Below are 24,211 nucleotides of genomic sequence, written 5' to 3' on the forward strand. Positions count from 1 at the left end.
TGATCTCAGGTCAGAATGGGTTAATCAGACCAGTGTGTGTGTCCAGTGGAAACCTTGTATGAATCTGATCTCAGGTCAGAATGGGATAAAAACCACATGCCACTCAAAGCAGGGATCTTAGAGGACTTCCCTTTAGCTGTTGCCATGGTAACTATAGTGCACAACACAGTGGAACTCATCAGAGGCTCTAATAATAAACCACTAAGACCTGAGGAAGATTCTACAAATGTCTTCTAAAATCTAAATCATACAGTTTTCTGGAAAAAAAAAAACATGTTTCTACTGTATGTGTCATGTTTCTACTGTATGCGTCAGTGGGTGCTCAACCTCTCTCACGTCAAGGACCCCCGGAAATATCTGGATTTGGCCGCCCGACCCCCCATCTGAAAATATGTTGTTCAAGGGACCCCCCCCAGGAGCAAAGATTTGAGTTAAAAACGGAAACTAATATTCAAAGGTTTGAGGCACAAAAATAGCAGACCTACAAGCTCATACCGTGGCACTCTGTACAGCTTGTGTAGATCTGCTAGTTTTCAATGGATAAAGTATAACGTAATGCTTAAAACACCAAAAGGGGATCCCGTACAAAATGGGATAAACCAGGCATTCCCAGGCTTACAGACACTAGGGTGGCAACGCTGCCGGAAGGACTTAATAAGGCAAGGATAGAGAGGGCTGGAGGAGACTCCCTTAGCTGGAGGAGACTCCCATAGCTGGAGGAGACTCCCATAGCTGGAGGAGACTCCCATAGCTACTGTAAGACCAGAGAGAGAGGTTTGGAGGAGACTCCCATAGCTGGAGGAGACTCCCATAGCCGGAGGAGACTCCCATAGCTACTGTAAGACCAGAGAGAGAGAGAGAGGGCTGGAGGAGACTCCCATAGCTGGAGGAGACTACCATAGCTGGAGGAGACTCCCATAGCTACTGTAAGACCAGAGAGAGAGGGCTGGAGGAGACTCCCATAGCTGGAGGAGACTCCCATAGCTGGAGGAGACGCCCATAGCTGGAGGAGACTCCCATAGCTACTGTAAGACCAGAGAGAGAGGGTTGGCGGAGACTCCCATAGCTGGAGGAGACTCCCATAGCTGGAGGAGACTCCCATAGCTGGAGGAGACTCCCATAGCCGGAGGAGACGCCCATAGCTGGAGGAGACGCCCATAGCTGGAGGAGACGCCCATAGCTGGTGGAGACGCCCATAGCTTGGAGGAGACTCCCATAGCAGGAGGAGACTCCCATAGCTGGAGGAGACTCCCATAGCTACTGTAAGACCAGAGAGAGAGGCCTGGAGGAGACTATCATAGCTGGAGGAGACTCCCATAGCTACTGTAAGACCAGAGAGAGAGGTTTGGAGGAGACTCCCATAGCTGGAGGAGACTCCCATAGCCGGAGGAGACTCCCATAGCTACTGTAAGACCAGAGAGAGAGAGAGAGGGCTGGAGGAGACTCCCATAGCTGGAGGAGACTACCATAGCTGGAGGAGACTCCCATAGCTACTGTAAGACCAGAGAGAGAGGGCTGGAGGAGACTCCCATAGCTGGAGGAGACTCCCATAGCTGGAGGAGACGCCCATAGCTGGAGGAGACTCCCATAGCTACTGTAAGACCAGAGAGAGAGGGTTGGCGGAGACTCCCATAGCTGGAGGAGACTCCCATAGCTGGAGGAGACTCCCATAGCTGGAGGAGACTCCCATAGCCGGAGGAGACGCCCATAGCTGGAGGAGACGCCCATAGCTGGAGGAGACGCCCATAGCTGGTGGAGACGCCCATAGCTTGGAGGAGACTCCCATAGCAGGAGGAGACTCCCATAGCTGGAGGAGACTCCCATAGCTACTGTAAGACCAGAGAGAGAGGCCTGGAGGAGACTATCATAGCTGGAGGAGACTCCCATAGCTACTGTAAGACCAGAGAGAGAGGGCTGGAGGAGACTCCGATAGCTGGAGGAGACTCCCATAGCTGGAGGAGACGCCCATAGCTGGAGGAGACTCCCATAGCTACTGTAAGACCAGAGAGAGAGGGCTGGAGGAGACTATCATAGCTGGAGGAGACGCCCATAGCTGGAGGAGACTCCCATAGCTACTGTAAGACCAGAGAGAGAGAGGGCTGGAGGAGACTCCGATAGCTGGAGGAGACTCCCATAGCTGGAGGAGACGCCCATAGCTGGAGGAGACGCCCATAGCTGGAGGAGACGCCCATTGCTGGAGGAGACTCCCATAGCTACTGTAAGACCAGAGAGAGAGAGGGCTGGAGGAGACTCCGATAGCTGGAGGAGACTCCCATAGCTGGAGGAGACGCCCATAGCTGGAGGAGACGCCCATAGCTGGAGGAGACGCCCATAGCTGGAGGAGACGCCCATAGCTGGAGGAGACGCCCATAGCTGGAGGAGACGCCCATAGCTGGAGGAGACGCCCATAGCTGGAGGAGACGCCCATAGCTGGAGGAGACGCCCATAGCTGGAGGAGACGCCCATAGCTGGAGGAGACGCCCATAGCTGGAGGAGACGCCCATAGCTGGAGGAGACGCCCATAGCTACTGTCAGTCGTAAACAAGAGGCTTCTGGAAACACTTCCATGACTCTGTATGCCAGCCAATAATGCAATAAATCAACTCTCTCACTTTCCATAAATATGAAATAGAAATATAGATCGCTGTTAATATTCCCCATTCAAGTTTCTTCATCATAAATACTTTCCTTGCATGTCAACCAAACATTTTCCAAAATGTATGTTCATGTGCGATATTTATCTTTTCCTAAATGTATTTTTAACATAACTTAACCCATTCTGAACGGGAACCCATTTTGGTGTTAGCATCATGTCATGCTTTAGCTATTGAAAAATAGCAGATCTACAAGCTCATAGCGCGCCACCGAGTGGCGCGCTACGAGCTTGTAGGTCTGCTTTTTTTTTTTTTATCGAAGAACGACTAACATTTTTAGAATCTGATCTCAGGTCAGAATGGGTTAATCAGACCAGTGTGTGTCCGAGTGGAAACCTCGTATGATTCTGATCTCAGGTCAGAATGAGTTAAGAAATGTGATCAGCGTCAAACAGAAGAAACGTGCGATTCAAACTGTTGAAGAATATATAGACGACGACCACGTTTTCTATCTATACTCTGGAGCTAAATTTACCCGTTTCACTCCAGCGTAGTAACGGGGGCGTGCAGTTGCCTGGCAATCTAGCAAAACGCACTCATTCCTCCTTCTTTCCTCAAGTTCAGTGTCATTCTGACCTGAGATCAGATTCATACGAGGTTTCCACTGGACACAGTACACACACTGGTCTGATTATAACCCATTCTGACCTGAGATCAGATTCTATAAAAATGTCAGTCGACTCTTCGATTTTTCAAAAATAGCAGACCTACAAGCTCGTAGCGCGCCACCGAGTGGCACGCTACGAGCTTGTAGATCTGCTATTTTTCAATAGCTAAAGCACGACACGATGCTATAACACCAAAATGGGTTCCCGTTCAGAATGTGTTAAGCATTTCTTCACCAACCAGCTATAAAAGTCCTCCAACGCCGTCGCGTTTTTACCGTTGTCCTCACATTTATAAGCTCAACCGAGCTCATCCCTTTTATATACTGCAATTAAATATGCATCATTCAAAGCCGATTAGGTTTAGCACCTCTTATTTTATTTACTTTTACCAATTTTGTCAACTGCTCATCCTCACAGCTGTTGCTGTCCATTCACACTCACAGACAAGGGTCTCAGGAGGATTGCCAACACAACAACACACTAGCAAGCAGTGTCTGTCTGTCAGACAGACAGACAGACAGACAGACAGACAGACAGACAGACAACTGGACACAACACCTTTTCATAAGAGGTCCATAATTGGCTAAATGTGGGGCTCCCTGACAATATGCAGGGCTGGACTGAGACCCGAACAATTCGGCCCGGGACATGTTCACAGAATCTGGCCCAGACCAGCCCACTGACCACAACCAGCGCCTACTAGGCTATACTCTACTGTCTCTTCCGGGTCGAGGCCCATATTAGAAATAGTTGAAATACAAGCCCTTAACAAACCACCACATTTACAGTATACAACATAAACGATACACAACCCAACAGACAACTCATTTAACATTTTGTCCCAGACAGACGGACAGACCCAGGGCCCACCAGAGGGTCGGCGCCCAGCTGAGGGTCAGCCCACCACCGGGTCTGGTACCGGTACCACCCCCTGCTGACATGACAACCACAGGGTGAAATTATAGGCAGAAACGGCCATTAATGCCAAATGCATTTTCCCGGTTAATCAATCCCCTGATTGCGGGACCTTTATGTGGACATTTACCGGAAAAAAACAATGTACTGAAGATGTACGTAATGCTTTGAGAACCAACCGCCACCGGCGCTGTCATTGGGCCCAAAAACACCCATAGCCCCATAGAGGTCCATGTATTTGGGCCCAACTTCACCTAGACTGTATTACCTTAATAAACATGGTCATGAATACTTTCTGCTTCCAGTCACTAGTTTAAAGTCTCATTTCTCATGTCATAATATTCTTTTTGGAAAATTATGGTCCCATTTATTAAAGAAATTACCATAAAGTTGCGTATGTTCTGAGGGGCGTGGCTACCGTTACAGTCTATGAACGGGAGCCACCCCCCCCGTTCAGTCAAAATAAAAACAAACGAAGAGTAAGGGGGGGGAAGTCCCGCCTCGTTGTCTGGGCCAGCCAATGGGCCAGCTGGGCCCAAACGGAGCCAGCCAATGGCCAGCTGGGCCCAAACGGATATAGAAATATGAATTACAGGCTTCATTTTACTGAAGATGTACGTAATGCTTTGAGAACCAAACCGCCGTGACAAAGGGATTAGACAGACCTACCTGTAAACCAGCGTGTCGTCTCCGGAGCTGTTGTATTGGACCTGGAACATCCGTACGCCCAACGCCGTCGTCTGACTGGCCCAACGGATGAGGGCGGAGTTTCCCGTTAGCTCCACCAATGAGACCCTTCGATCCGCGGCGGCGCCGGCCCCCCCTCCTCCTCCTCCTCTGGTCTCGTTGCTGGGCGCCGCCGCCGCCTTGGCGGAGGTGAGGATGTCGGAGGGGGCGGGCTCAGAGGAGGAGGAGGAGGAGGAGTCTCCTCGGCTGCGGCTGGTGCTATTGGCCAGGTGGGGCATCGCCGTGACGACCAGCTCCACCCTCCCCGTGGACTCGCCCGCGGCGTTGGAGGCGATGCACGTGAAGTTCCCAGAATCCTTCAGGGCCGTCACGTTGATCTCCAGGCTGCCGTTGGGGAGGACCATGGTCCTACAGCCAATGGGATGACAAGAACATATACATTAACCACTTCATCCTGCCGTTGGGGAGGACCATGGTCCTACAGCCAATGGGATGACAAGAACATTACATTAACCACTTCATCCTGCCGTTGGGGAGGACCATGGTCCTACAGCCGATGGGAAGTTAAACCAGACAAGAACATATACATTAACCACTTCATCCTGCCGTTGGGGAGGACCATGGTCCTACAGCCAATGGGATGACAAGAACATACATTAACCACTTCGTCCTGCCGTTGGGGAGGACCATGGTCCTACAGCACACACACACACACACACACACACACACGCACGCACGCACGCACGCACGCACGCACGCACGCACCCGCGCACGCACGCACGCACGCACCCACGCGCGTGCGCGGGCGCACGGATTGATTTATTTATTTATGTCCACATCACGGCCAGAAACACAGAGTGACATTAATATTACATTATGCAATCAAGAAGCCCTGCTACAGTATGGCTACAAATGAAGCCCTGCTACAGTATGGCTACAAATGAAGCCCTGCTACAGTATGGCTACAAATGAAGCCCTGCTACAGTATGGCTACAAATGTGGACACGGAAACATCAAAGACATACAGGAAGCAACAAAGGGCGTCGTCCACAGAGCGCCACGCCCTATGCACACCCAATACAATGAGGGGAGCAGGGCTACCTCAGGAGACACTAACCCATTCTGACCTGAGATCAGATTCATACGAGGTTTCCACTGGACACACACACTGGTCTGATTAACCCATTCTGACCTGAGATCAGATTAAAAAAATGTCAGTCGTTCTTTGATTTTTCTAAAATAGCACCGAGTGGCGCGCTACGAGCTTGTAGATCTGCTATTTTTCAATAGATAAAGCATAACATGATGCTGACACCAAAATGGGTTCCCGTTCAATGGGCTAAAGGCTAAGGAGAATAGATACATTTTTGTGAATCATAGCTTCAAATTGACGTATTGGTTGTTCAGTTTGACCCAGCAGTTTTCGAGATATGGCTTATAGAGTAATGTCTTGCAGAAAAGAGCGAGTTGAGAAAACTTTTTGTATTTTTCCAGTTTGTCTATGAGGTGACAGTACTTCATTAGACACCCTGGAGTCTACTGTATGTGTCTATGAGGTGACAGTACTTCATTAGACACCCTGGAGTCTACTGTATGTGTCTATGAGGTGAGTACTTCATTAGACACCCTGGAGTCTACTGTATGTGTCTATGAGGTGACATTACTTCATTAGACACCCTGGAGTCTACTGTATGTGTCTATGAGGTGACAGTACTTCATTAGACACCCTGGAGTCTACTGTATGTGTCTATGAGGTGACAGTACTTCATTAGAGACCCTGGAGTCTACTGTATGTGTCTATGAGGTGACCGTACTTCATTAGACACCCTGGAGTCTACTGTATGTGTCTATGAGGTGACAGTACTTCATTAGACACCCTGGAGTCTACTGTATGTGTTTATGAGGTGAGTACTTCATTAGACACCCTGCAGTCTACTGTATGTGTCTATGAGGTGACAGTACTTCATTAGACACCCTGGAGTCTACTGTATGTGTCTATGAGGTGACAGTACTTCATTAGACACCCTGGAGTCTACTGTATGTGTCTATGAGGTGACAGTACTTCATTAGACACCCTGCAGTCTACTGTATGTGTCTATGAGGTGACAGTACTTCATTAGACACCCTGGAGTCTACTGTATGTGTCTATGAGGTGACAGTACTTCATTAGACACCCTGGAGTCTACTGTATGTGTCTATGAGGTGACAGTACTTCATTAGACACCCTGGAGTCTACTGTATGTGTCTATGAGGTGACAGTACTTCATTAGACACCCTGGAGTCTACTGTATGTGTCTATGAGGTGACAGTACTTCATTAGACACCCTGCAGTCTACTGTATGTGTCTATGAGGTGACAGTACTTCATTAGACACCCTGCAGTCTACTGTATGTGTCTATGAGGTGACAGTACTTCATTAGGCACCCTGGAGTCTACTGTATGTGTCTATGAGGTGACAGTACTTCATTAGACACACTGGAGTCTACTGTATGTGTCTATGAGGTGACAGTACTTCATTAGACACCCTGGAGTCTACTGTATGTGTCTATGAGGTGAGTACTTCATTAGACACCCTGGAGTCTACTGTATGTGTCTATGAGGTGACAGTACTTCATTAGACACCCTGCAGTCTACTGTATGTGTCTATGAGGTGACAGTACTTCATTAGACACCCTGGAGTCTACTGTATGTGTCTATGAGGTGACAGTACTTCATTAGACACCCTGGAGTCTACTGTATGTGTCTATGAGGTGACAGTACTTCATTAGACACCCTGGAGTCTACTGTATGTGTCTATGAGGTGACAGTACTTCATTAGACACCCTGGAGTCTACTGTATGTGTCTATGAGGTGACAGTACTTCATTAGACACCCTGCAGTCTACTGTATGTGTCTATGAGGTGACAGTACTTCATTAGACACCCTGGAGTCTACTGTATGTGTCTATGAGGTGAGTACTTCATTAGACACCCTGCAGTCTACTGTATGTGTCTATGAGGTGACAGTACTTCATTAGACACCCTGGAGTCTACTGTATGTGTCTATGAGGTGACAGTACTTCATTAGACACCCTGGAGTCTACTGTATGTGTCTATGAGGTGACAGTACTTCATTAGACACCCTGGAGTCTACTGTATGTGTCTATGAGGTGACAGTACTTCATTAGACACCCTGGAGTCTACTGTATGTGTCTATGAGGTGACAGTACTTCATTAGACACCCTGGAGTCTACTGTATGTGTCTATGAGGTCACAGTACTTCATTAGACACCCTGCAGTCTACTGTATGTGTCTATGAGGTGACCGTACTTCATTAGACACCCTGGAGTCTACTGTATGTGTCTATGAGGTGACAGTACTTCATTAGACACCCTGGAGTCTACTGTATGTGTCTATGAGGTGACAGTACTTCATTAGACACCCTGGAGTCTACTGTATGTGTCTATGAGGTGACAGTACTTCATTAGACACCCTGCAGTCTACTGTATGTGTCTATGAGGTGACATTACTTCATTAGACACCCTGGAGTCTACTGTATGTGTCTATGAGGTGACAGTACTTCATTAGACACCCTGGAGTCTACTGTATGTGTCTATGAGGTGACAGTACTTCATTAGACACCCTGGAGTCTACTGTATGTGTCTATGAGGTGACAGTACTTCATTAGACACCCTGGAGTCTACTGTATGTGTCTATGAGGTGACAGTACTTCATTAGACACACTGGAGTCGTTTTTTTTTTTTGTGCAATGGTGTATTAACTTTTATTTAGGTTTTCTTCCTGGAGGCTTAGGGCGACAGATTGCTCAGGACGAATGAATGAGGCACAAGAGTAATCTCAACAACTAACAAGCGTTTTTGGGGCAAAGCCCTTCCAGGGATGTGACTACGGAGAAGTAAGGTAATGATGGTCACCTGGAGCCGTTGGAGATCAGGCGTCCTTCCGGGCTGATCCAGTGGACCTCGGGTTCCGGGTCGCCGTTGGCTTTGCACTTCAGGCTGGCCGGCTGGCCCTCCAGGGCCACCGTACGCGGGGATTTACGGGTCAACACCGGCGGGTCGCAGATGAACTCCTATACGGAAACAAACAAGTTCAAAGTTTAAAAAAAAATGACGATATATTTTCATACAGAATCTCGTTTTTCTCGCCTGATGGAGGGGAAAGGAACTGGTTGGAATAACGTGTTCCTTCCACGCGCTACGTCCAACCAGGGAAACTCCCCCCTGTCAGGTGTGAAGGAGCAACTTGGACACTCAGGCATGAAGGAAGTTCAAGTCCGTTTGTCTCCCCTTGTCCCCCATATATGGGGACTAGGTTGGTGGAGGGTGTGTAGAGCCCAGGATCACATTAGATGATTGACACAGGGGTGAGAAATGGGTTACAAAATCATGGGATACAAAATATATTTATAGAATCTCGTTTTTGAGTGCCACTCCAAGGAACAGCAATGTCCGTGTTCACCGACCTATGTGTTGGTTAATGAATGAGCACCAGTATATGACTATGAGTACCAGTAGGGGCGCTGTTGTGCCAGAAACAGAGAGAGGGATAGTGCTGCACTGTTGCCTGCTAATGAGAGACAGAGAGAGAGAGAGAGAGAGAGAGAGAGAGAGAGAGAGAGAGACAGAGACAGAGACAGAAACAGAGAGAGAGACACACATAGACAGAGACAGAGACAGAGACAGATAGTTTTTATGTTTATGAGAGAAAATAACGTACATGTATGTATGACGTACAACTGTTTCTTCAGTGTCACTATCTAATCATATTTAAATTACTGTAAAGAATAGAGGATTTGCCTGTACTGGTCTCACCAGCGATAGGTTACCCAGTAAGCTAAACACTCGGTTCAATAACTCCAGTGGAAGCCAGGACTTGCATTTGAAGATTTACTGAACAAAAGGGTGAAACTGAAACGACGCACAAACAATACGGTAAGTTTCAGCATTAATGTAAGTACAACGGAATTAACCCATTCTGACCTGAGATCAGATTCATACGAGGTTTCCACTGGACACACACTGGTCTGATTAAACCCATTCTGACCTGAGATCAGATTCTAAAAATGTCAGTCGTTCTTCGATTTTTCAAAAATAGCAGACCTACAAGCTCGTAGCGCGCCACTCGGTGGCGCGCTATGAGCTTGTAGATCTGCTATTTTTCAATAGCTAAAGCATGACATGATGCTAACACCAACATGGGTTCCCGTTCAGAATTGGTTAATAAAGAATAAGACAAACTCATGTAGGTAAATATTGCATTCAGCTTAGAAGCTAAGTAACGTGTACAAGACGACAAGGCATGTAAAGGAGATATTACATACAGAATTGACAGAAGGCTGCAGAAAGTACTGTAATGTGTGCTTTGCACTAATAGAGTAAGTATATACTGTAGTATTGTCTATAAAGCTCTCCATTCAGTATTTAAGTCCGACGTCATTTTGTAGTGCTGCGTTACGTCCGGGTCATTTTGTAGTGCTGCGTTACGTCCGGGTCATTTTGTAGTGCTGCGTTACGTCCGGGTCATTTTGTAGTGCTACGTTACGTCCGGGTCCAAGTGGCACCAGCTCCCGTCCGCATCTCATTGTAAATAGAATATCTAAACGCGTGAATCTTTTTACAGTGACGTTATTTTTCAGAAAGGAAGCCATTGAGGGTTAAAATGGGTCTTAATGCTTCCAACTCGAGTGGAATTATTAATGTTTTGTACAAGTGTCCATGACAACAAAAATATATGATGTGGAGACAATAAAGACTATTATTATCATTATTATTGAAGGTGGCAACAGTCCATTTGATCGGTAAAATATTTCTGGGGTATATTTAGAATGTGTGCAGGCTTGAGTATGTTGAATCTAGTTTGCATTATGAGGATTTATTTGACACAATAAAATAAAATGGCGATAGTATTCCATGTGGGACAGACGGCCTGTCACTGTCAGATTTGGGAGAGCAGCGCAGCTTTGTTGTTGCGAGGAAAGCGGTAAAATTAGACTTTCGTGGTTGTTTTCGTCTCAGATTTAGTCCGACGGAGCGTCACAGTATAACTCCATGGGGACACAAAAGCGACACAAAAGTAGGACCCGGAAGTATCTCAGGAGGGGGCGCTCACGTCACAGCTAAAATACTGAATGGTCTCGCACCTTCCTACCTACATGACTGCCTGCCTAAATATGTCCCAAACCGCCCCCCCTAAGGTCTTCCACTGCTGGCCTGCTCGCTTTGCCTAAAAAAATGGCAACTAAAAAATACGGGGAAGCAGCTTTTTGCTTCTACGGGCCGACGGCATGGAACAAGCTCCCTCTGTACCTTCGTCAGGCAGCCTCTGTAGACATTTTTAAAGCTCAGCTCAAGACCCACTTCTACAACATTGCTTTTAATTGATCTTTTATTTTTTTGTTATTCATGTCCTCACTGTATTGCATTACTGCTTGTTTTTTAATGTCGTTGCCTTGCTTTTCTTTTATTCTCCATTGCTCTGTAAAGCACTTTGAGCTGAATTTCATGTCATGAAAGGTGCTATACAAAAAGTTGTATCATTATTATCATTATTATTAAACAGGTCGGCCTAACAATAACATACTGTAAAAGGTATTCCCAACACAGGCAGCATACTGCAATAGCACACTGTAGTTCTCTTTTAGACTCACAATCAGGGCATTGTATAGCCCTCCAAGCAGAACCCAATGGTACTGAAGTTTCTGACATTTTGTTCGACCCAGTCCATGGGGTCCTGTTGCACTACTACCATGCCACCTGGTACACAGCCATTCTTAAACATAAACAACATGTTTAGCTCCTGGCCGCGCTCTGTGACGACGTTTTTCCTTGTGAGGCTTTCTGAATATGTTTAGTATAAGTACCCATACATGCCGCTGCGAATATCTCCTGTGGCGCGGAAGCCGTTAAGTATTTTTAATCTATGTTTGCCCGATTTGGAAGCTTGGATTAATCTCTTCCTTCCTTGTTTATTGACACCTCATTGTACCGCCTATCTGGCTAGCTAGTGGCGCTATAGCTATGACAGAGCAGATCAGAGGCAGGGACGTAGCCGCACAAGCCAACCGCACACCAGGAGGCGGTACAATAAACGGTAAACAAACAAGAAGAAATAAAGCGACCAAATCGGTCAAACAAAGATTAAAAATACTTAACGGCTTCCGCGCCACAGGAGATATTCGCAGCGAGATGTATAGGTACGTAAAGTTCCCGAATTCAGAATAACTCAAGTAAAATAATGCCGTCACTTGGCGCAGATCCTATTTTAGAGAGAATTTCTACATCCGTGTACTGTGATTTCCATACGAAAATATAGTAGTGAGCAGGGACCCTACGTAAAACTCATCAAAATTTCAGAAAAGCTTTACGTAGGGTCCCGAAAGGGGCTAGGCATTGTATAGGGTAGGTAAGCTACAAGTAATGAATTGACATAGCTATGCCTGTTAGCATATCCACAGTAGTATCATCATTACATCCAAATAGATAATAGTAATAATAAAGTTCACAAATAAGGTGCTCTTATCGACAATATAAGCCTCCTAAAAAAGTATACTCACAGACATTGCGTCTTAATAAGCGTGTGAAGAGGATGGAGTAGGATTAACAATTCACACTGACACATTGGTTAGAAGCACTTTGCAGTAATGGCTTCACTTCCTGGTCTGACAACAGCATCCTGCCTAAACAGGAAATGAGGTAGGAAATGAGGTGAGTACTGATTTTGACCATCAACTGCAAGCAGGGGGCTCCAAAGCACAAAACAGTCTATTCGTTCCAGAACATTTTGCTCAATTAAGCTTAAAGGACCACTTCATCACTTTTCAACCTATCTTCATATAATAGGTCGTCACTAATAATCATGAAAGAAATGGCACTTTTTTTCCCTACTCAGTCTGTGTCTCATATATCATTAGGCAGATTTCTTTATAAACAAGATTTTCTTTACAAAAATGTTTAGATTTTCATTATCGTGTGAACGATGGCTTCCATTTTCGCATTGCAACTTTTCAGGACTAGAAAGCCTGCAGTTTCTATTAGCTTGTGTTCCCCATCGATGATGTCACTGGAAGACGGTTTCTGAACTGCCCCACAGCCCTCCTATGAGACACAGACCGAGTAGAAAAACATTGCACCTTTTTTCATGATTATTAGTGAGGACCTATTATATGAAGATAGATTGAAAAGTGGTGAAGTGGTCCTTTAAAGTACAATCCACTTATCTCAAAACAATGTTTGCATTATGTATCTTAGACATTTCAAAACATCCCTCCTTTTTGAGTCCAACTTGTGAGAAACTTGGAATTGCTTTTCTCTTTCATTTAGAGTGAGAAGCTTACCTACCAAATGTGTGAATTTCTTTTCTAAAGATTGTATATCTGACAACTGTATTAAAACCCATTTTGGGGTGGGAACTCCTTTTGGTGTTAGCATTGTGTTATATGCTTTAGCTATTGAAAAATAGCAGATCTACAAGCTGATAGTGGCGTGCACCCTTTTGGCAATGTGCTCTTAAAAAAAAAAGGAAAAAAAATAAAAGGTTATTTGTGGTTTGTGGAGTTTGGTGACATTGATCAATTCTTGATAAAAACGCTTCTACTATATTATTTAGGCCCCCCACAATTAGAGATGCTCCGATCAGGTTTTTTGGGGCCGATCACCGATCACCGATCACTGGAAACAGTATATAGGCCGATACCGATATTGCCGATACCGATCACAGCGTCGTGAAATCCATATTTTTTTCCATTGTGTAGCATATACTTACTGTATTTTCTACTGTACTCTTCTTACACATCATTGACATTGTAAGTATAAAAATTAGGAGATGAGAAAGTTTTTTTGCAAGCTGAGGCAACGTGCAATATTTCACTCTAGACTCTCTTAGAGACAACTTGGAGGTTACAGAGTAAACTGTAGAGACTCAAAATGCAGTGGTTCCCAAAGTGGGGTCCGTGGACCCCCAGGGGTCCTTGAGGGAGTTCCAGGGGGTCCCCAGCTAAAAGGATAGTTTGGAACCAAATGGACCCGTTTGGGTTAACACTTAACATTGATTTTACAATATGAATTGGGGTCTCAGAGATAGAAGTGGCATGAAATGGGGGTTCGTAGTCAAACTGGGGGTCCTTGAAATTAAACTGGTGGAGAAATTTGAGAATCACTGCTACAATCTTCTTATGGGGGTCCCTGGCATATCTTTTCAAATGGGGGTCCGTGGGCTGATCAGTGTCAATTTGGGGGTCCTTGACGTGAAAAGGTTTGGGAACCACTGTCTTAGAGACAACTTGGAGAGTAAACTGTAGCTTTCTTCTTTCATCAAATACAAAAATATAATAATAATAAATACCGTACATGTTCAGTGCACGGACACAGACAACTGAACATTTCACTGTACAGACTAAAATAAAAAGCAGGCTGCTAGTGTTAGCACTTGTATACTGTATAGGCTCGCTGATCGTTAGTTTAGTGCTTAGATTAGCGTGTAATCTAAGCACTGATTGAACTTCATCTCCGCCTTTAATCTAATTAATTTTTTTATTGACAACGTGAACGAACCCCGACACCAGCGCTGCAAAAATAGACAGATCTACAAGCTCTCAACGCGTAGCGAACTGCGCTGCAGAAACAGGCAGGACGCGCGATGCCTTGAGAGCCTTGAGATCAGCAGCAGCATGGAGCCGACGGCACTCCCAGCCTCCGCGGGGAGGCAAGACTTCTGCGGGGAGGAGGAGACTTGGCCACTGGGCAGGCTAGGCTACATGTTGCTGTGGTAGCCACAGCAACATGTAGCCTGCCCAGTGGTTGTGATGTTAGCTTCAAGCTAACAAGCATCTGCTTGTCCGTTCCAACTTCACTTCATCTCCACCTGTAACTTATGAGTGCAGTACTTTCATCCGACGGAGCATTGGTCCGAACGACAACCTACCTCCTCCCTCACCCTAACCCTAACCTCCCCCGGGGCAGACACCTAAACCTAACCGCAACCCAATCCCGACCCGCAGCGCACCTCGGAGCATTGCTCCGTCGGATGATAGTATGCCTCCCGTAACTTATTTCTTATTTTTTCCCTGGCTGCGCAGCTGCGCTACAAACAGACGGATCTACAAGCTCTCCACAGCGACCGGAGCTGCAAAAACAGGCGCCCCCTTAAAGGAGACTTGCCACTGTCCCACTGTCTGTTTTGATCGGGCATTTTGATCGGCAATTTTTATTTATTTTGAGAATCCGATCCGATCCGATACAGGCATGATCGGCCGATCATGATCGGTGGCCGATCGATCGGCGCATCTCTACCCACAATCTAAAGCTATGTTTCTATGTCAGTGGTTCTTTGATTATTATTTTTTTAGCAGACCTACAAGCTCGTAGCGCGCCACTCGGATATCTTTACACATAATGACACACCACTACGGTTCTTCTGGGACCCACTAGGGTATTCTTTTTTACACACAATGACAGAACCGAGTTAGAATTAATTATTCGCCATTTTATGTGTTTTTATTGGGCTTCGTGGGTTTAGAGGACTGTTATCCTTTCAGTTGCTGTTCGCTCTACGCATGGCTGCCAGTTCCCACCTGATGTTGTGTGTGAGTCCAGACTGCTCCAGACCGTACTGAATAACTGCTAGCTTACATAATGTCTTGAGGCTAGGACTGAGGTCTAAGACATGCAGGTCACCAGGGTCGTTGGCTCCTCCCAAGAGGATGATACGATCTCCCACCATGCAACAGCACATATTATTCATCCTTTGTGGGCGTTTCCCCTTGGGCTCAACCTTCTTCCAGGTCTCTGGACTGAATTTCCACACATCATGTAAGTCCTGGTTAAAGCAGTGACCACCACATATGTACAGCTCTCCATTGTAGGTAAAGGCTGAATGACCGAAGCGAAGCTGTGTAGAAGGTGTGTCCATCCAGAGGTTGGTCTCTGTGTCAAACACTCTGATGGTGTTGTTGTACTGACTCCACCCATAGCCTCCAAATACAAACATCTTTGTCCCGAAGATGGTAGCAGAGTGATGTTCTGTAACAGGAGGTGGAGTTCCTCTGGTGTTAATTAAAGTCCAGACCATTGTGGTGGTGTCCAACTTGTACATGTCATTAGTGCGTCCAGTCAGCTGGGTGGATCCTCCATGAATATACATGACCTTCCCCAAAACACAGGCTGAGTGGCTGTACCTCTCCTTTGGAACGGTTCCAGAAACCTGTGCTTTGAACCATGTGTGGGCGTCGACATCAAATGCATAAAGCACATTGCAGTAAGGATATCCTCCCCAGAGGTAGACAATATCTTCAATCAGCACAGCTGTGTGGCCGTAGCGCCTGGAGGGAACCTCAAGGTGAGGTTCTCCTGTTCCAGGGGTCACTGGGGTCAACCTCCTCCAGCATAAAGACGCTGTATTGAATACATGTACTTCAATGTGACCTCTTCCCCTCTGGTTTCCGTCTCCTCCAAAGCAGTAGATCTGGTGTCCGACCGCCACAGCAGCAGCATGGTCCTTCCCATGTTCTCCTTCCAGATGTATCGTCCAGTGAAACATTTCACAGCAGCAGCTCCACCGTCAATGAGTGTTGACAACTAGTTTACAGATGAACTAGTTAGGATGAAGGCAGCTCGGTTTCCTCGTTGCAAGTCTCTAACTGATGTTTAGAGTATCGGACAAGGCTTTATAAAGAACAATTACACCGTTGTGATGTCATTGCATGATTGCATCATAATTGTAGGATGGCTAATATGGTCACGCAATCCGATTGTCCATTTTGGTCAAACAGTCACTATTGCAGTCCAGCCCAGAATGCACTCTGTTCCTACTCGGAAGAAGGAGTGAAATCGCCTCATGCACTTTTGAGCAACTTAATGCAAGTGGATGGAAGGAGAACTACAACTTAATGCAAGTGGATGGAAGGAGAACTACAACTTAATTCAAGTGGATGGAAGGAGAACTACAACTTAATGCAAGTGGATGGAAGGAGAACTACAACTTAATGCAAGTGGATGGGAGGAGAACTACAACTTAATGCAAGTGGATGGGAGGAGAACTACAACTTAATGCAAGTGGATGGGAGGAGAACTACAACTTAATGCAAGTGGATGGGAGGAGAACTACAACTTAATGCAAGTGGATGGAAGGAGAACTACAACTTAATGCAAGTGGATGGAAGGAGAACTACAACGTAATGCAAGTGGATGGGAGGAGAACTACAACTTAATGCAAGTGGATGGAAGGAGAACTACAACTTAATGCAAGTGGATGGAAGGAGAACTACAACTTAATGCAAGTGGATGGAAGGAGAACTACAACTTAATGCAAGTGGATGGAAGGAGAACTACAACTTAATGCAAGTGGATGGGAGGAGAACTACAACTTAATGCAAGTGGATGGAAGGAGAACTCGGATGCCATCTCTATTCATATATACTCTAAAGGGGCAGACGCATGTTGTCTCAGTAAGACAGCCCCTCCCCCCTCTCCACAAGGTGGGGCTGAGTGCAGCAAAGCATCATGGTCATTGTAGTCTGGACTACATGTTGTCTCAGTGAGACAGCCCTCTGCCTCTCCACAAGGTGGGGCTGAGTGCAGCAAAGCATCATGGTCATTGTAGTCTGGACTACATGTTGTCTCAGTAAGACAGCCCCTCCCCCCTCTCCACAAGGTGGGGCTGAGTGCAGCAAAGCATCATGGTCATTGTAGTCTGGACTACATGTTGTCTCAGTAAGACAGCCCCTCCCCCCTCTCCACAAGGTGGGGCTGAGTGCAGCAAAGCATCATGGTCATTGTAGTCTGGACTACATGTTGTCTCAGTAAGACAGCCCCTCCCCCCTCTCCACAAGGTGGGGCTGAGTGCAGCAAAGCATCATGGTCATTGTAGTCTGGACTACATGTTGTCTCAGTAAGACAGCCCCTCCCCCCTCTCCACAAGGTGGGGCTGAGTGCAGCAAAGCATCATGGTCATTGTAGTCTGGACTACATGTTGTCTCAGTGAGACAGCCCCTCCCCCCTCTCCACAAGGTGGGGCTGAGTGCAGCAAAGCATCATGGTCATTGTAGTCTGGACTACATGTTGTCTCAGTGAGACAGCCCTCTGCCTCTCCACAAGGTGGGGCTGAGTGCAGCAAAGCATCATGGTCATTGTAGTCTGGACTACATGTTGTCTCAGTAAGACAGCCCCTCCCCCCTCTCCACAAGGTGGGGCTGAGTGCAGCAAAGCATCATGGTCATTGTAGTCTGGACTACATGTTGTCTCAGTAAGACAGCCCCTCCCCCCTCTCCACAAGGTGGGGCTGAGTGCAGCAAAGCATCATGGTCATTGTAGTCTGGACTACATGTTGTCTCAGTGAGACAGCCCTCTGCCTCTCCACAAGGTGGGGCTGAGTGCAGCAAAGCATCATGGTCATTGTAGTCTGGACTACATGTTGTCTCAGTAAGACAGCCCCTCCCCCCTCTCCACAAGGTGGGGCTGAGTGCAGCAAAGCATCATGGTCATTGTAGTCTGGACTACATGTTGTCTCAGTGAGACAGCCCTCTGCCTCTCCACAAGGTGGGGCTGAGTGCAGCAAAGCATCATGGTCATTGTAGTCTGGACTACATGTCTCATATATAGGAGGGCTGTGGGCAGTTTAGAAACTGTCTTCCAGTGACATGATCATTAGGCAGATTTTTTTTTAAACAAGATTTTCTTTACAAAAATGTTTAGATTTTCATTATCGTGAGAACGATGGCTTCCATTTTCGCATTGCAACTTTTCAGGACTAGAAAGCCTGCAGTTTCTATTAGCTTGTATTCCCCATCGATGATGTCACTGGAAGACGGTTTCTGAACTGCCCACAGCCCTCCTATGAGACACAGACCGAGTAGAAAAACATTGCACCTTTTTTTCATGATTATTAGTGAGGACCTATTATATGAAGATAGGTTGAAAAGTGGTGAAGTGGTCCTTTAAAGTACAATCCACTTATCTCAAAACAATGTTTGCATTATGTATCTTATGTATTTGAAAACATCCCTCCTTTTTGAGTCCAACTTGTGAGAAACTTGGAATTGCTTTTCTCTTTCATTTAGAGTGAGAAGCTTACCTACCAAATGTGTGAATTTCTTTTCTAAAGATTGTATATCTGACAACTGTATATTAAAACCCATTTTGGGCGGGAACTCCTTTTGGTGTTAGCATTGTGTTATATGCTTTAGCTATTGAAAAACAGCAGGCGTGCACCCTTTTGGCAATGTGCTCTTAAAAAAAAAAGGAAAACAAAATAAAAGGTTATTTGTAGTTTGTGGAGTTTGGTGACATTGATCAATTCTTGATAAAAACGCTTCTACTATATTATTTAGGCCCCCCACAATCTAAAGCTATGTTTCTATGTCAGTGGTTCTTCGATTATTATTTTTTTAGCAAACCTAGCTAAACCAAGCTCGCTAGCTAAACCTAGCTAACGCTAAACCTAGCTAACGCTAAACCTAGCTAACGCTAAACCTAGCTAAACGCTAGCTAAACCTAGCTAAACCAAGCTCGTAGCGCGCCACTCGGATATCTTTACACATAATGACACACCACTACGGTTCTTCTGGGACTCACTAGGGTATTCTTTTTTACACACAATGACAGAACCGAGTTAGAATTAATTATTCACCATTTTATTTGTTTTTATTGGGCTTCGTGGTTTTAGAGGGCTGTTATCCTTTCAGTTGCTGTTCGCTCTACGCATGGCTGCCAGTTCCCACCTGATGTTGTGTGGGAGTCCATTCTTCTCCAGACCACGCTGAATAACTGCTAGCTTACATAATGTCTTGAGGCTAGGACTGAGGTCTAAGACATGCAGGTCACCAGGGTCGTTGGCTCCTCCCAAGAGGATGATACGATCTCCCACCATGCAACAGCACATATTAGTCATCCTTTGTGGGCGTTTCCCCTTGGGCTCAACCTTCTTCCAGGAGAAGGTCTCTGGACTGAATTTCCACACATCATTTAAGTCCTGGTTAACGTAGTGACCACCACATATGTACAGCTGTCCATTGTAGGTAAAGGCTGAATGACCGAAGCGAAGCTGTGTAGAAGGTGTGTCCATCCAGAGGTTGGTCTCTGTGTCAAACACTCTGATGGTGTTGTTGTACTGACTCCACCCATAGCCTCCAAATACAAACATCTTTGTCCCGAAGATGGTAGCAGAGTGATCTTCTGTAACAGGAGGTGGAGTTCCTCTGGTGTTAATTAAAGTCCAGACCATTGTGCTGGTGTCCAACTTGTACATGTCATTAGTGCGTCCAGTCAGCTGGGTGGATCCTCCATGAATAAACATGACCTTTCCCAAAACACAGGCTGAGTGGTCGTACCTCTCCTTTGGAACGGTCCCAGAAACCTGTGCTTTGAACCATGTGTGGGCGTCGACATCAAATGCATAAAGCACATTGCTGTAAGGATATCCTCCCCAGAGGTAGACAGTATCTTCAATCAGCACAGCTGTGTGGCCCCGGCGCCTGGAGGGAACCTCAAGGTGAGGTTCTCCTGTTCCAGGGGTCACTGGGGTCAACCTCCTCCAGCATAAAGACACTGTGTTGAAGACGTGTACTTCAATGTGATCTCTTCCCCTCTGGTTTCCGTCTCCTCCAAAGCAGTAGATCTCGTGTCCGACCACCACAGCAGCAGCCTGGTCCTTCCCATGTTCTCCTTCCAGATGTATCGTCCAGTGAAACATTTCACACAGCAGCTCCACCGTCAATGAGTGTTGACAACTAGTTTACGGATTAACTAGTTAGGATGAAGGCAGCTCGGTTTCCTCGTTGCAAGTCTCTAACTGATGTTTAGAGTATCGGACAAGGCTTTATAAAGAACAATTACACCGTTGTGATGTCATTGCATGATTGCACATAATGTACGATGGCTAATATGGTCACGCAATCCGATTGTCCATTTTGGCCAAACAGTCACTATTGCAATCCAGCCCAGAATGCACTCTGTTCCTACCCGGAAGGAGGAGTGAAATCGCCTCATGCACTTTTGAGCAACTTAATGCAAGTGGATGGAAGGAGAACTACAACTTAATGCAAGTGGATGGAAGGAGAACTACAACTTAATGCAAGTGGATGGAAGGAGAACTACAACTTAATGCAAGTGGATGGGAGGAGAACTACAACTTAATGCAATTGGATGGAAGGAGAACTACAACTTAATGCAAGTGGATGGAAGGAGAACTACAACTTAATGCAAGTGGATGGAAGGAGAACTACAACTTAATGCAAGTGGATGGAAGGAGAACTCGGATGCCATCTCTATTCATATATACTCTAAAGGGGCAGACGCATGTTGTCTCAGTAAGACAGCCCCTCCCCCCTCTCCACAAGGTGGGGCTGAGTGCAGCAAAGCATCATGGTCATTGTAGTCTGGACTACATGTTGTCTCAGTAAGACAGCCCCTCCCCCCTCTCCACAAGGTGGGGCTGAGTGCAGCAAAGCATCATGGTCATTGTAGTCTGGACTACATGTTGTCTCAGTAAGACAGCCCCTCCCCCCTCTCCACAAGGTGGGGCTGAGTGCAGCAAAGCATCATGGTCATTGTAGTCTGGACTACATGTTGTCTCAGTGAGACAGCCCTCTGCCTCTCCACAAGGTGGGGCTGAGTGCAGCAAAGCATCATGGTCATTGTAGTCTGGACTACATGTTGTCTCAGTAAGACAGCCCCTCCCCCCTCTCCACAAGGTGGGGCTGAGTGCAGCAAAGCATCATGGTCATTGTAGTCTGGACTACATGTTGTCTCAGTGAGACAGCCCTCTGCCTCTCCACAAGGTGGGGCTGAGTGCAGCAAAGCATCATGGTCATTGTAGTCTGGACTACATGTTGTCTCAGTAAGACAGCCCCTCCCCCCTCTCCACAAGGTGGGGCTGAGTGCAGCAAAGCATCATGGTCATTGTAGTCTGGACTACATGTTGTCTCAGTGAGACAGCCCTCTGCATCTCCACAAGGTGGGGCTGAGTGCAGCAAAGCATCATGGTCATTGTAGTCTGGACTACATGTTGTCTCAGTGAGACAGCCCTCTGCCTCTCCACAAGGTGGGTCGAGTGCAGCAAAGCATCATGGTCATTGTAGTCTAGACTACATGTTGTCTCAGTGAGACAGCCCTGTTATGCACTACAAATATTAACATTGAGTGACTGCAGTTTCTTCCAGCGGTGAAATGTCTCTTTAACTCAAGAGTTAAAACAGTCTTCTTCTGATCGTCTCTTCAGACGATCAGTGAGTGGATTGTGGTGGAGGAGAATATTTTATAATAATAGGTCAACGGTTAAAAGAAAACCCGCTGGAAATCGCTGGCCAGGGCAGCCAGAGACGATGTATTACTCTGAGTTGAGTCTCAGAGAATAAAAAATAAAATAAAAAATGCTGTGGCTATGCGCCCACTGCGCAAAAAGAATGGAATACGGATGTGTATTATTACAGGAAAACTCCCGTTAAACTTTCCAACAAACTCCAGTAAACTCCCGAATTGTACCATCACACCTGTATATTACCGTATATTAACTGTATATGTACCATCACACCTGTATATTACCGCATATTAACTGTATATGTACCATCACACCTGTATATTACCGTATATTAACTGTATATGTACCATCACACCTGTATATTACCGTATATTAACTGTATATGTACCGTCACACCTGTATATTACCGTATATTAACTGTATATGTACCGTCACACCTGTATATTACCGTATATTAACTGTATATGTACCGTCACACCTGTATATTACCGTATATTAACTGTATATGTACCATCACACCTGTATATTACCGTATATTAACTGTATATGTACCGTCACACCTGTATATTACCGTATATTAACTGTATATGTACCGTCACACCTGTATATTACCGTATATTAACTGTATATGTACCGTCACACCTGTATACCATGCGGTGACATTGATCAATTCTTGATAAAAACGCTTCTACTATATTATTTAGGCCCCCCACAATCTAAAGCTATATATGTTTCTATGTCAGTCGTTCTTCGATAAAAAAAAATAGCAGACCCACTCTGCTATTTTTCAATAGCTATAAAGCACCAAAATGGGTTCCCGCCCCAAAATGCGCTGCACGAGGTGCCCTTTTTTCACTTGAGCACCTGCCCCTCTAAATGTCTGTGCACGCCACTGCGCGCTAAGAGCTTGTAGGTCTGCTATTTTTGAAAAATCAAAGAACGACTGACATTTTTAGAATCTGATCTCAGGTCAGAATGGGTTCATCAGACCAGTGTGTGTCCAGTGGAAAACCTGGTATGAATCTGATCTCAGGTCAGAATGGGTTAAGTAAAAGTGTAGACGTGCCTAGCAGGAAAAGTGGCATAGGAGTGTGGGAGTTATATCTTATTTTATTTAACGTTTATTTAACCAATAAAAACACATTGAGACTGCCTCTCTCTTTATTTAACCAGTATAACAACACATTGAGACTGCCTCTCTTTTTTACTAGTGGGATCTGGCCAAGAGGCAGAAATAAAATGACACTTCAAAACTACATCGTAAATATGATAAATATCACATTATAGAACGGCAGATAAAACGTCCATAATACACCTCAAAGTACCTACAGTATGAAATAAATACAATACATTACTGAAGTCTGTCCGGATGTAGAAGACATTTTTAGAATCTGACCTCAGGTCAGAATGGTTTAAGAGGGCTATGGAAAGGGAAATCAATGCCGTGTTGCCTGTTAAAATATGAACGACACGGCAGCACCTTCCTGCATCCACCGTTGTTCGATAAACGGGTTAATTCAGTTCAACGTTTTCATTATTTCTAAGGTCATGTTGCATACGTACATGTTTACCCCTCTGCGTCGCCAACAATGTGTGATCAATGCAAACCAAATGATGGCACTTATTTTGGGACTGTCCAGTAATTCATAACATTTTGGTCAATATATATATATATGTTTTCCGGTGTTTATCACAGGTCTCTCTCTCTCTCTCTCTCTCTCTCTCTCTCTCTCTCTTCCCCCCCCCCCCCCCCCCCCCTCCCGATGTTGGAGCTCTGGTCCAGAAGTACTTGGAGCTGAGGTCCACCCATACGTACCTCTTCAGGGATGGTCCAGAAGTACTTGGAGCTGAGGTCCACCCATACATACGTACCTCTTCAGGGATGGTCCAGAAGTACTTGGACCTGAGGTCCACCCATACGTACCTCTTCAGGGATGGTCCAGAAGTACTTGGAGCTGAGGTCCACCCATACGTACCTCTTCAGGGATGGTCCAGAAGGTCTTGGAGCTGAGGTCCACCCATACGTACCTCTTCAGGGATGGTCCAGAAGTACTTGGAGCTGAGGTCCACCCATACATACGTACCTCTTCAGGGATGG

At 45.9% G+C, this 24,211-nt stretch overlaps 1 protein-coding gene across 1 annotated transcript in view; it reads right to left on the minus strand.

Moving 5' to 3' along the window:
* Nucleotides 1-4,842: 4,842 nt before the first annotated feature.
* LOC310863924 (leucine-rich repeat and fibronectin type III domain-containing protein 1-like protein) overlaps nucleotides 4,843-24,211 on the minus strand; it is a gene marked incomplete at both ends in the record, with an annotated part of 41,118 nt that continues 21,749 nt past the window's right edge. The window contains 2 exons of the mRNA XM_083772459.1: nucleotides 4,843-5,272; nucleotides 8,778-8,935. Of these exons, the coding sequence (XP_083628585.1) occupies nucleotides 4,843-5,272; nucleotides 8,778-8,935 (588 nt within the window). The remainder of the gene's footprint in view (nucleotides 5,273-8,777; nucleotides 8,936-24,211) is intronic.

Source organism: Protomyctophum parallelum (genome assembly GCF_964188405.1).
Source record: "Protomyctophum parallelum genome assembly, chromosome: 9".
Taxonomy (NCBI): Eukaryota; Metazoa; Chordata; class Actinopteri; order Myctophiformes; family Myctophidae; genus Protomyctophum; species Protomyctophum parallelum.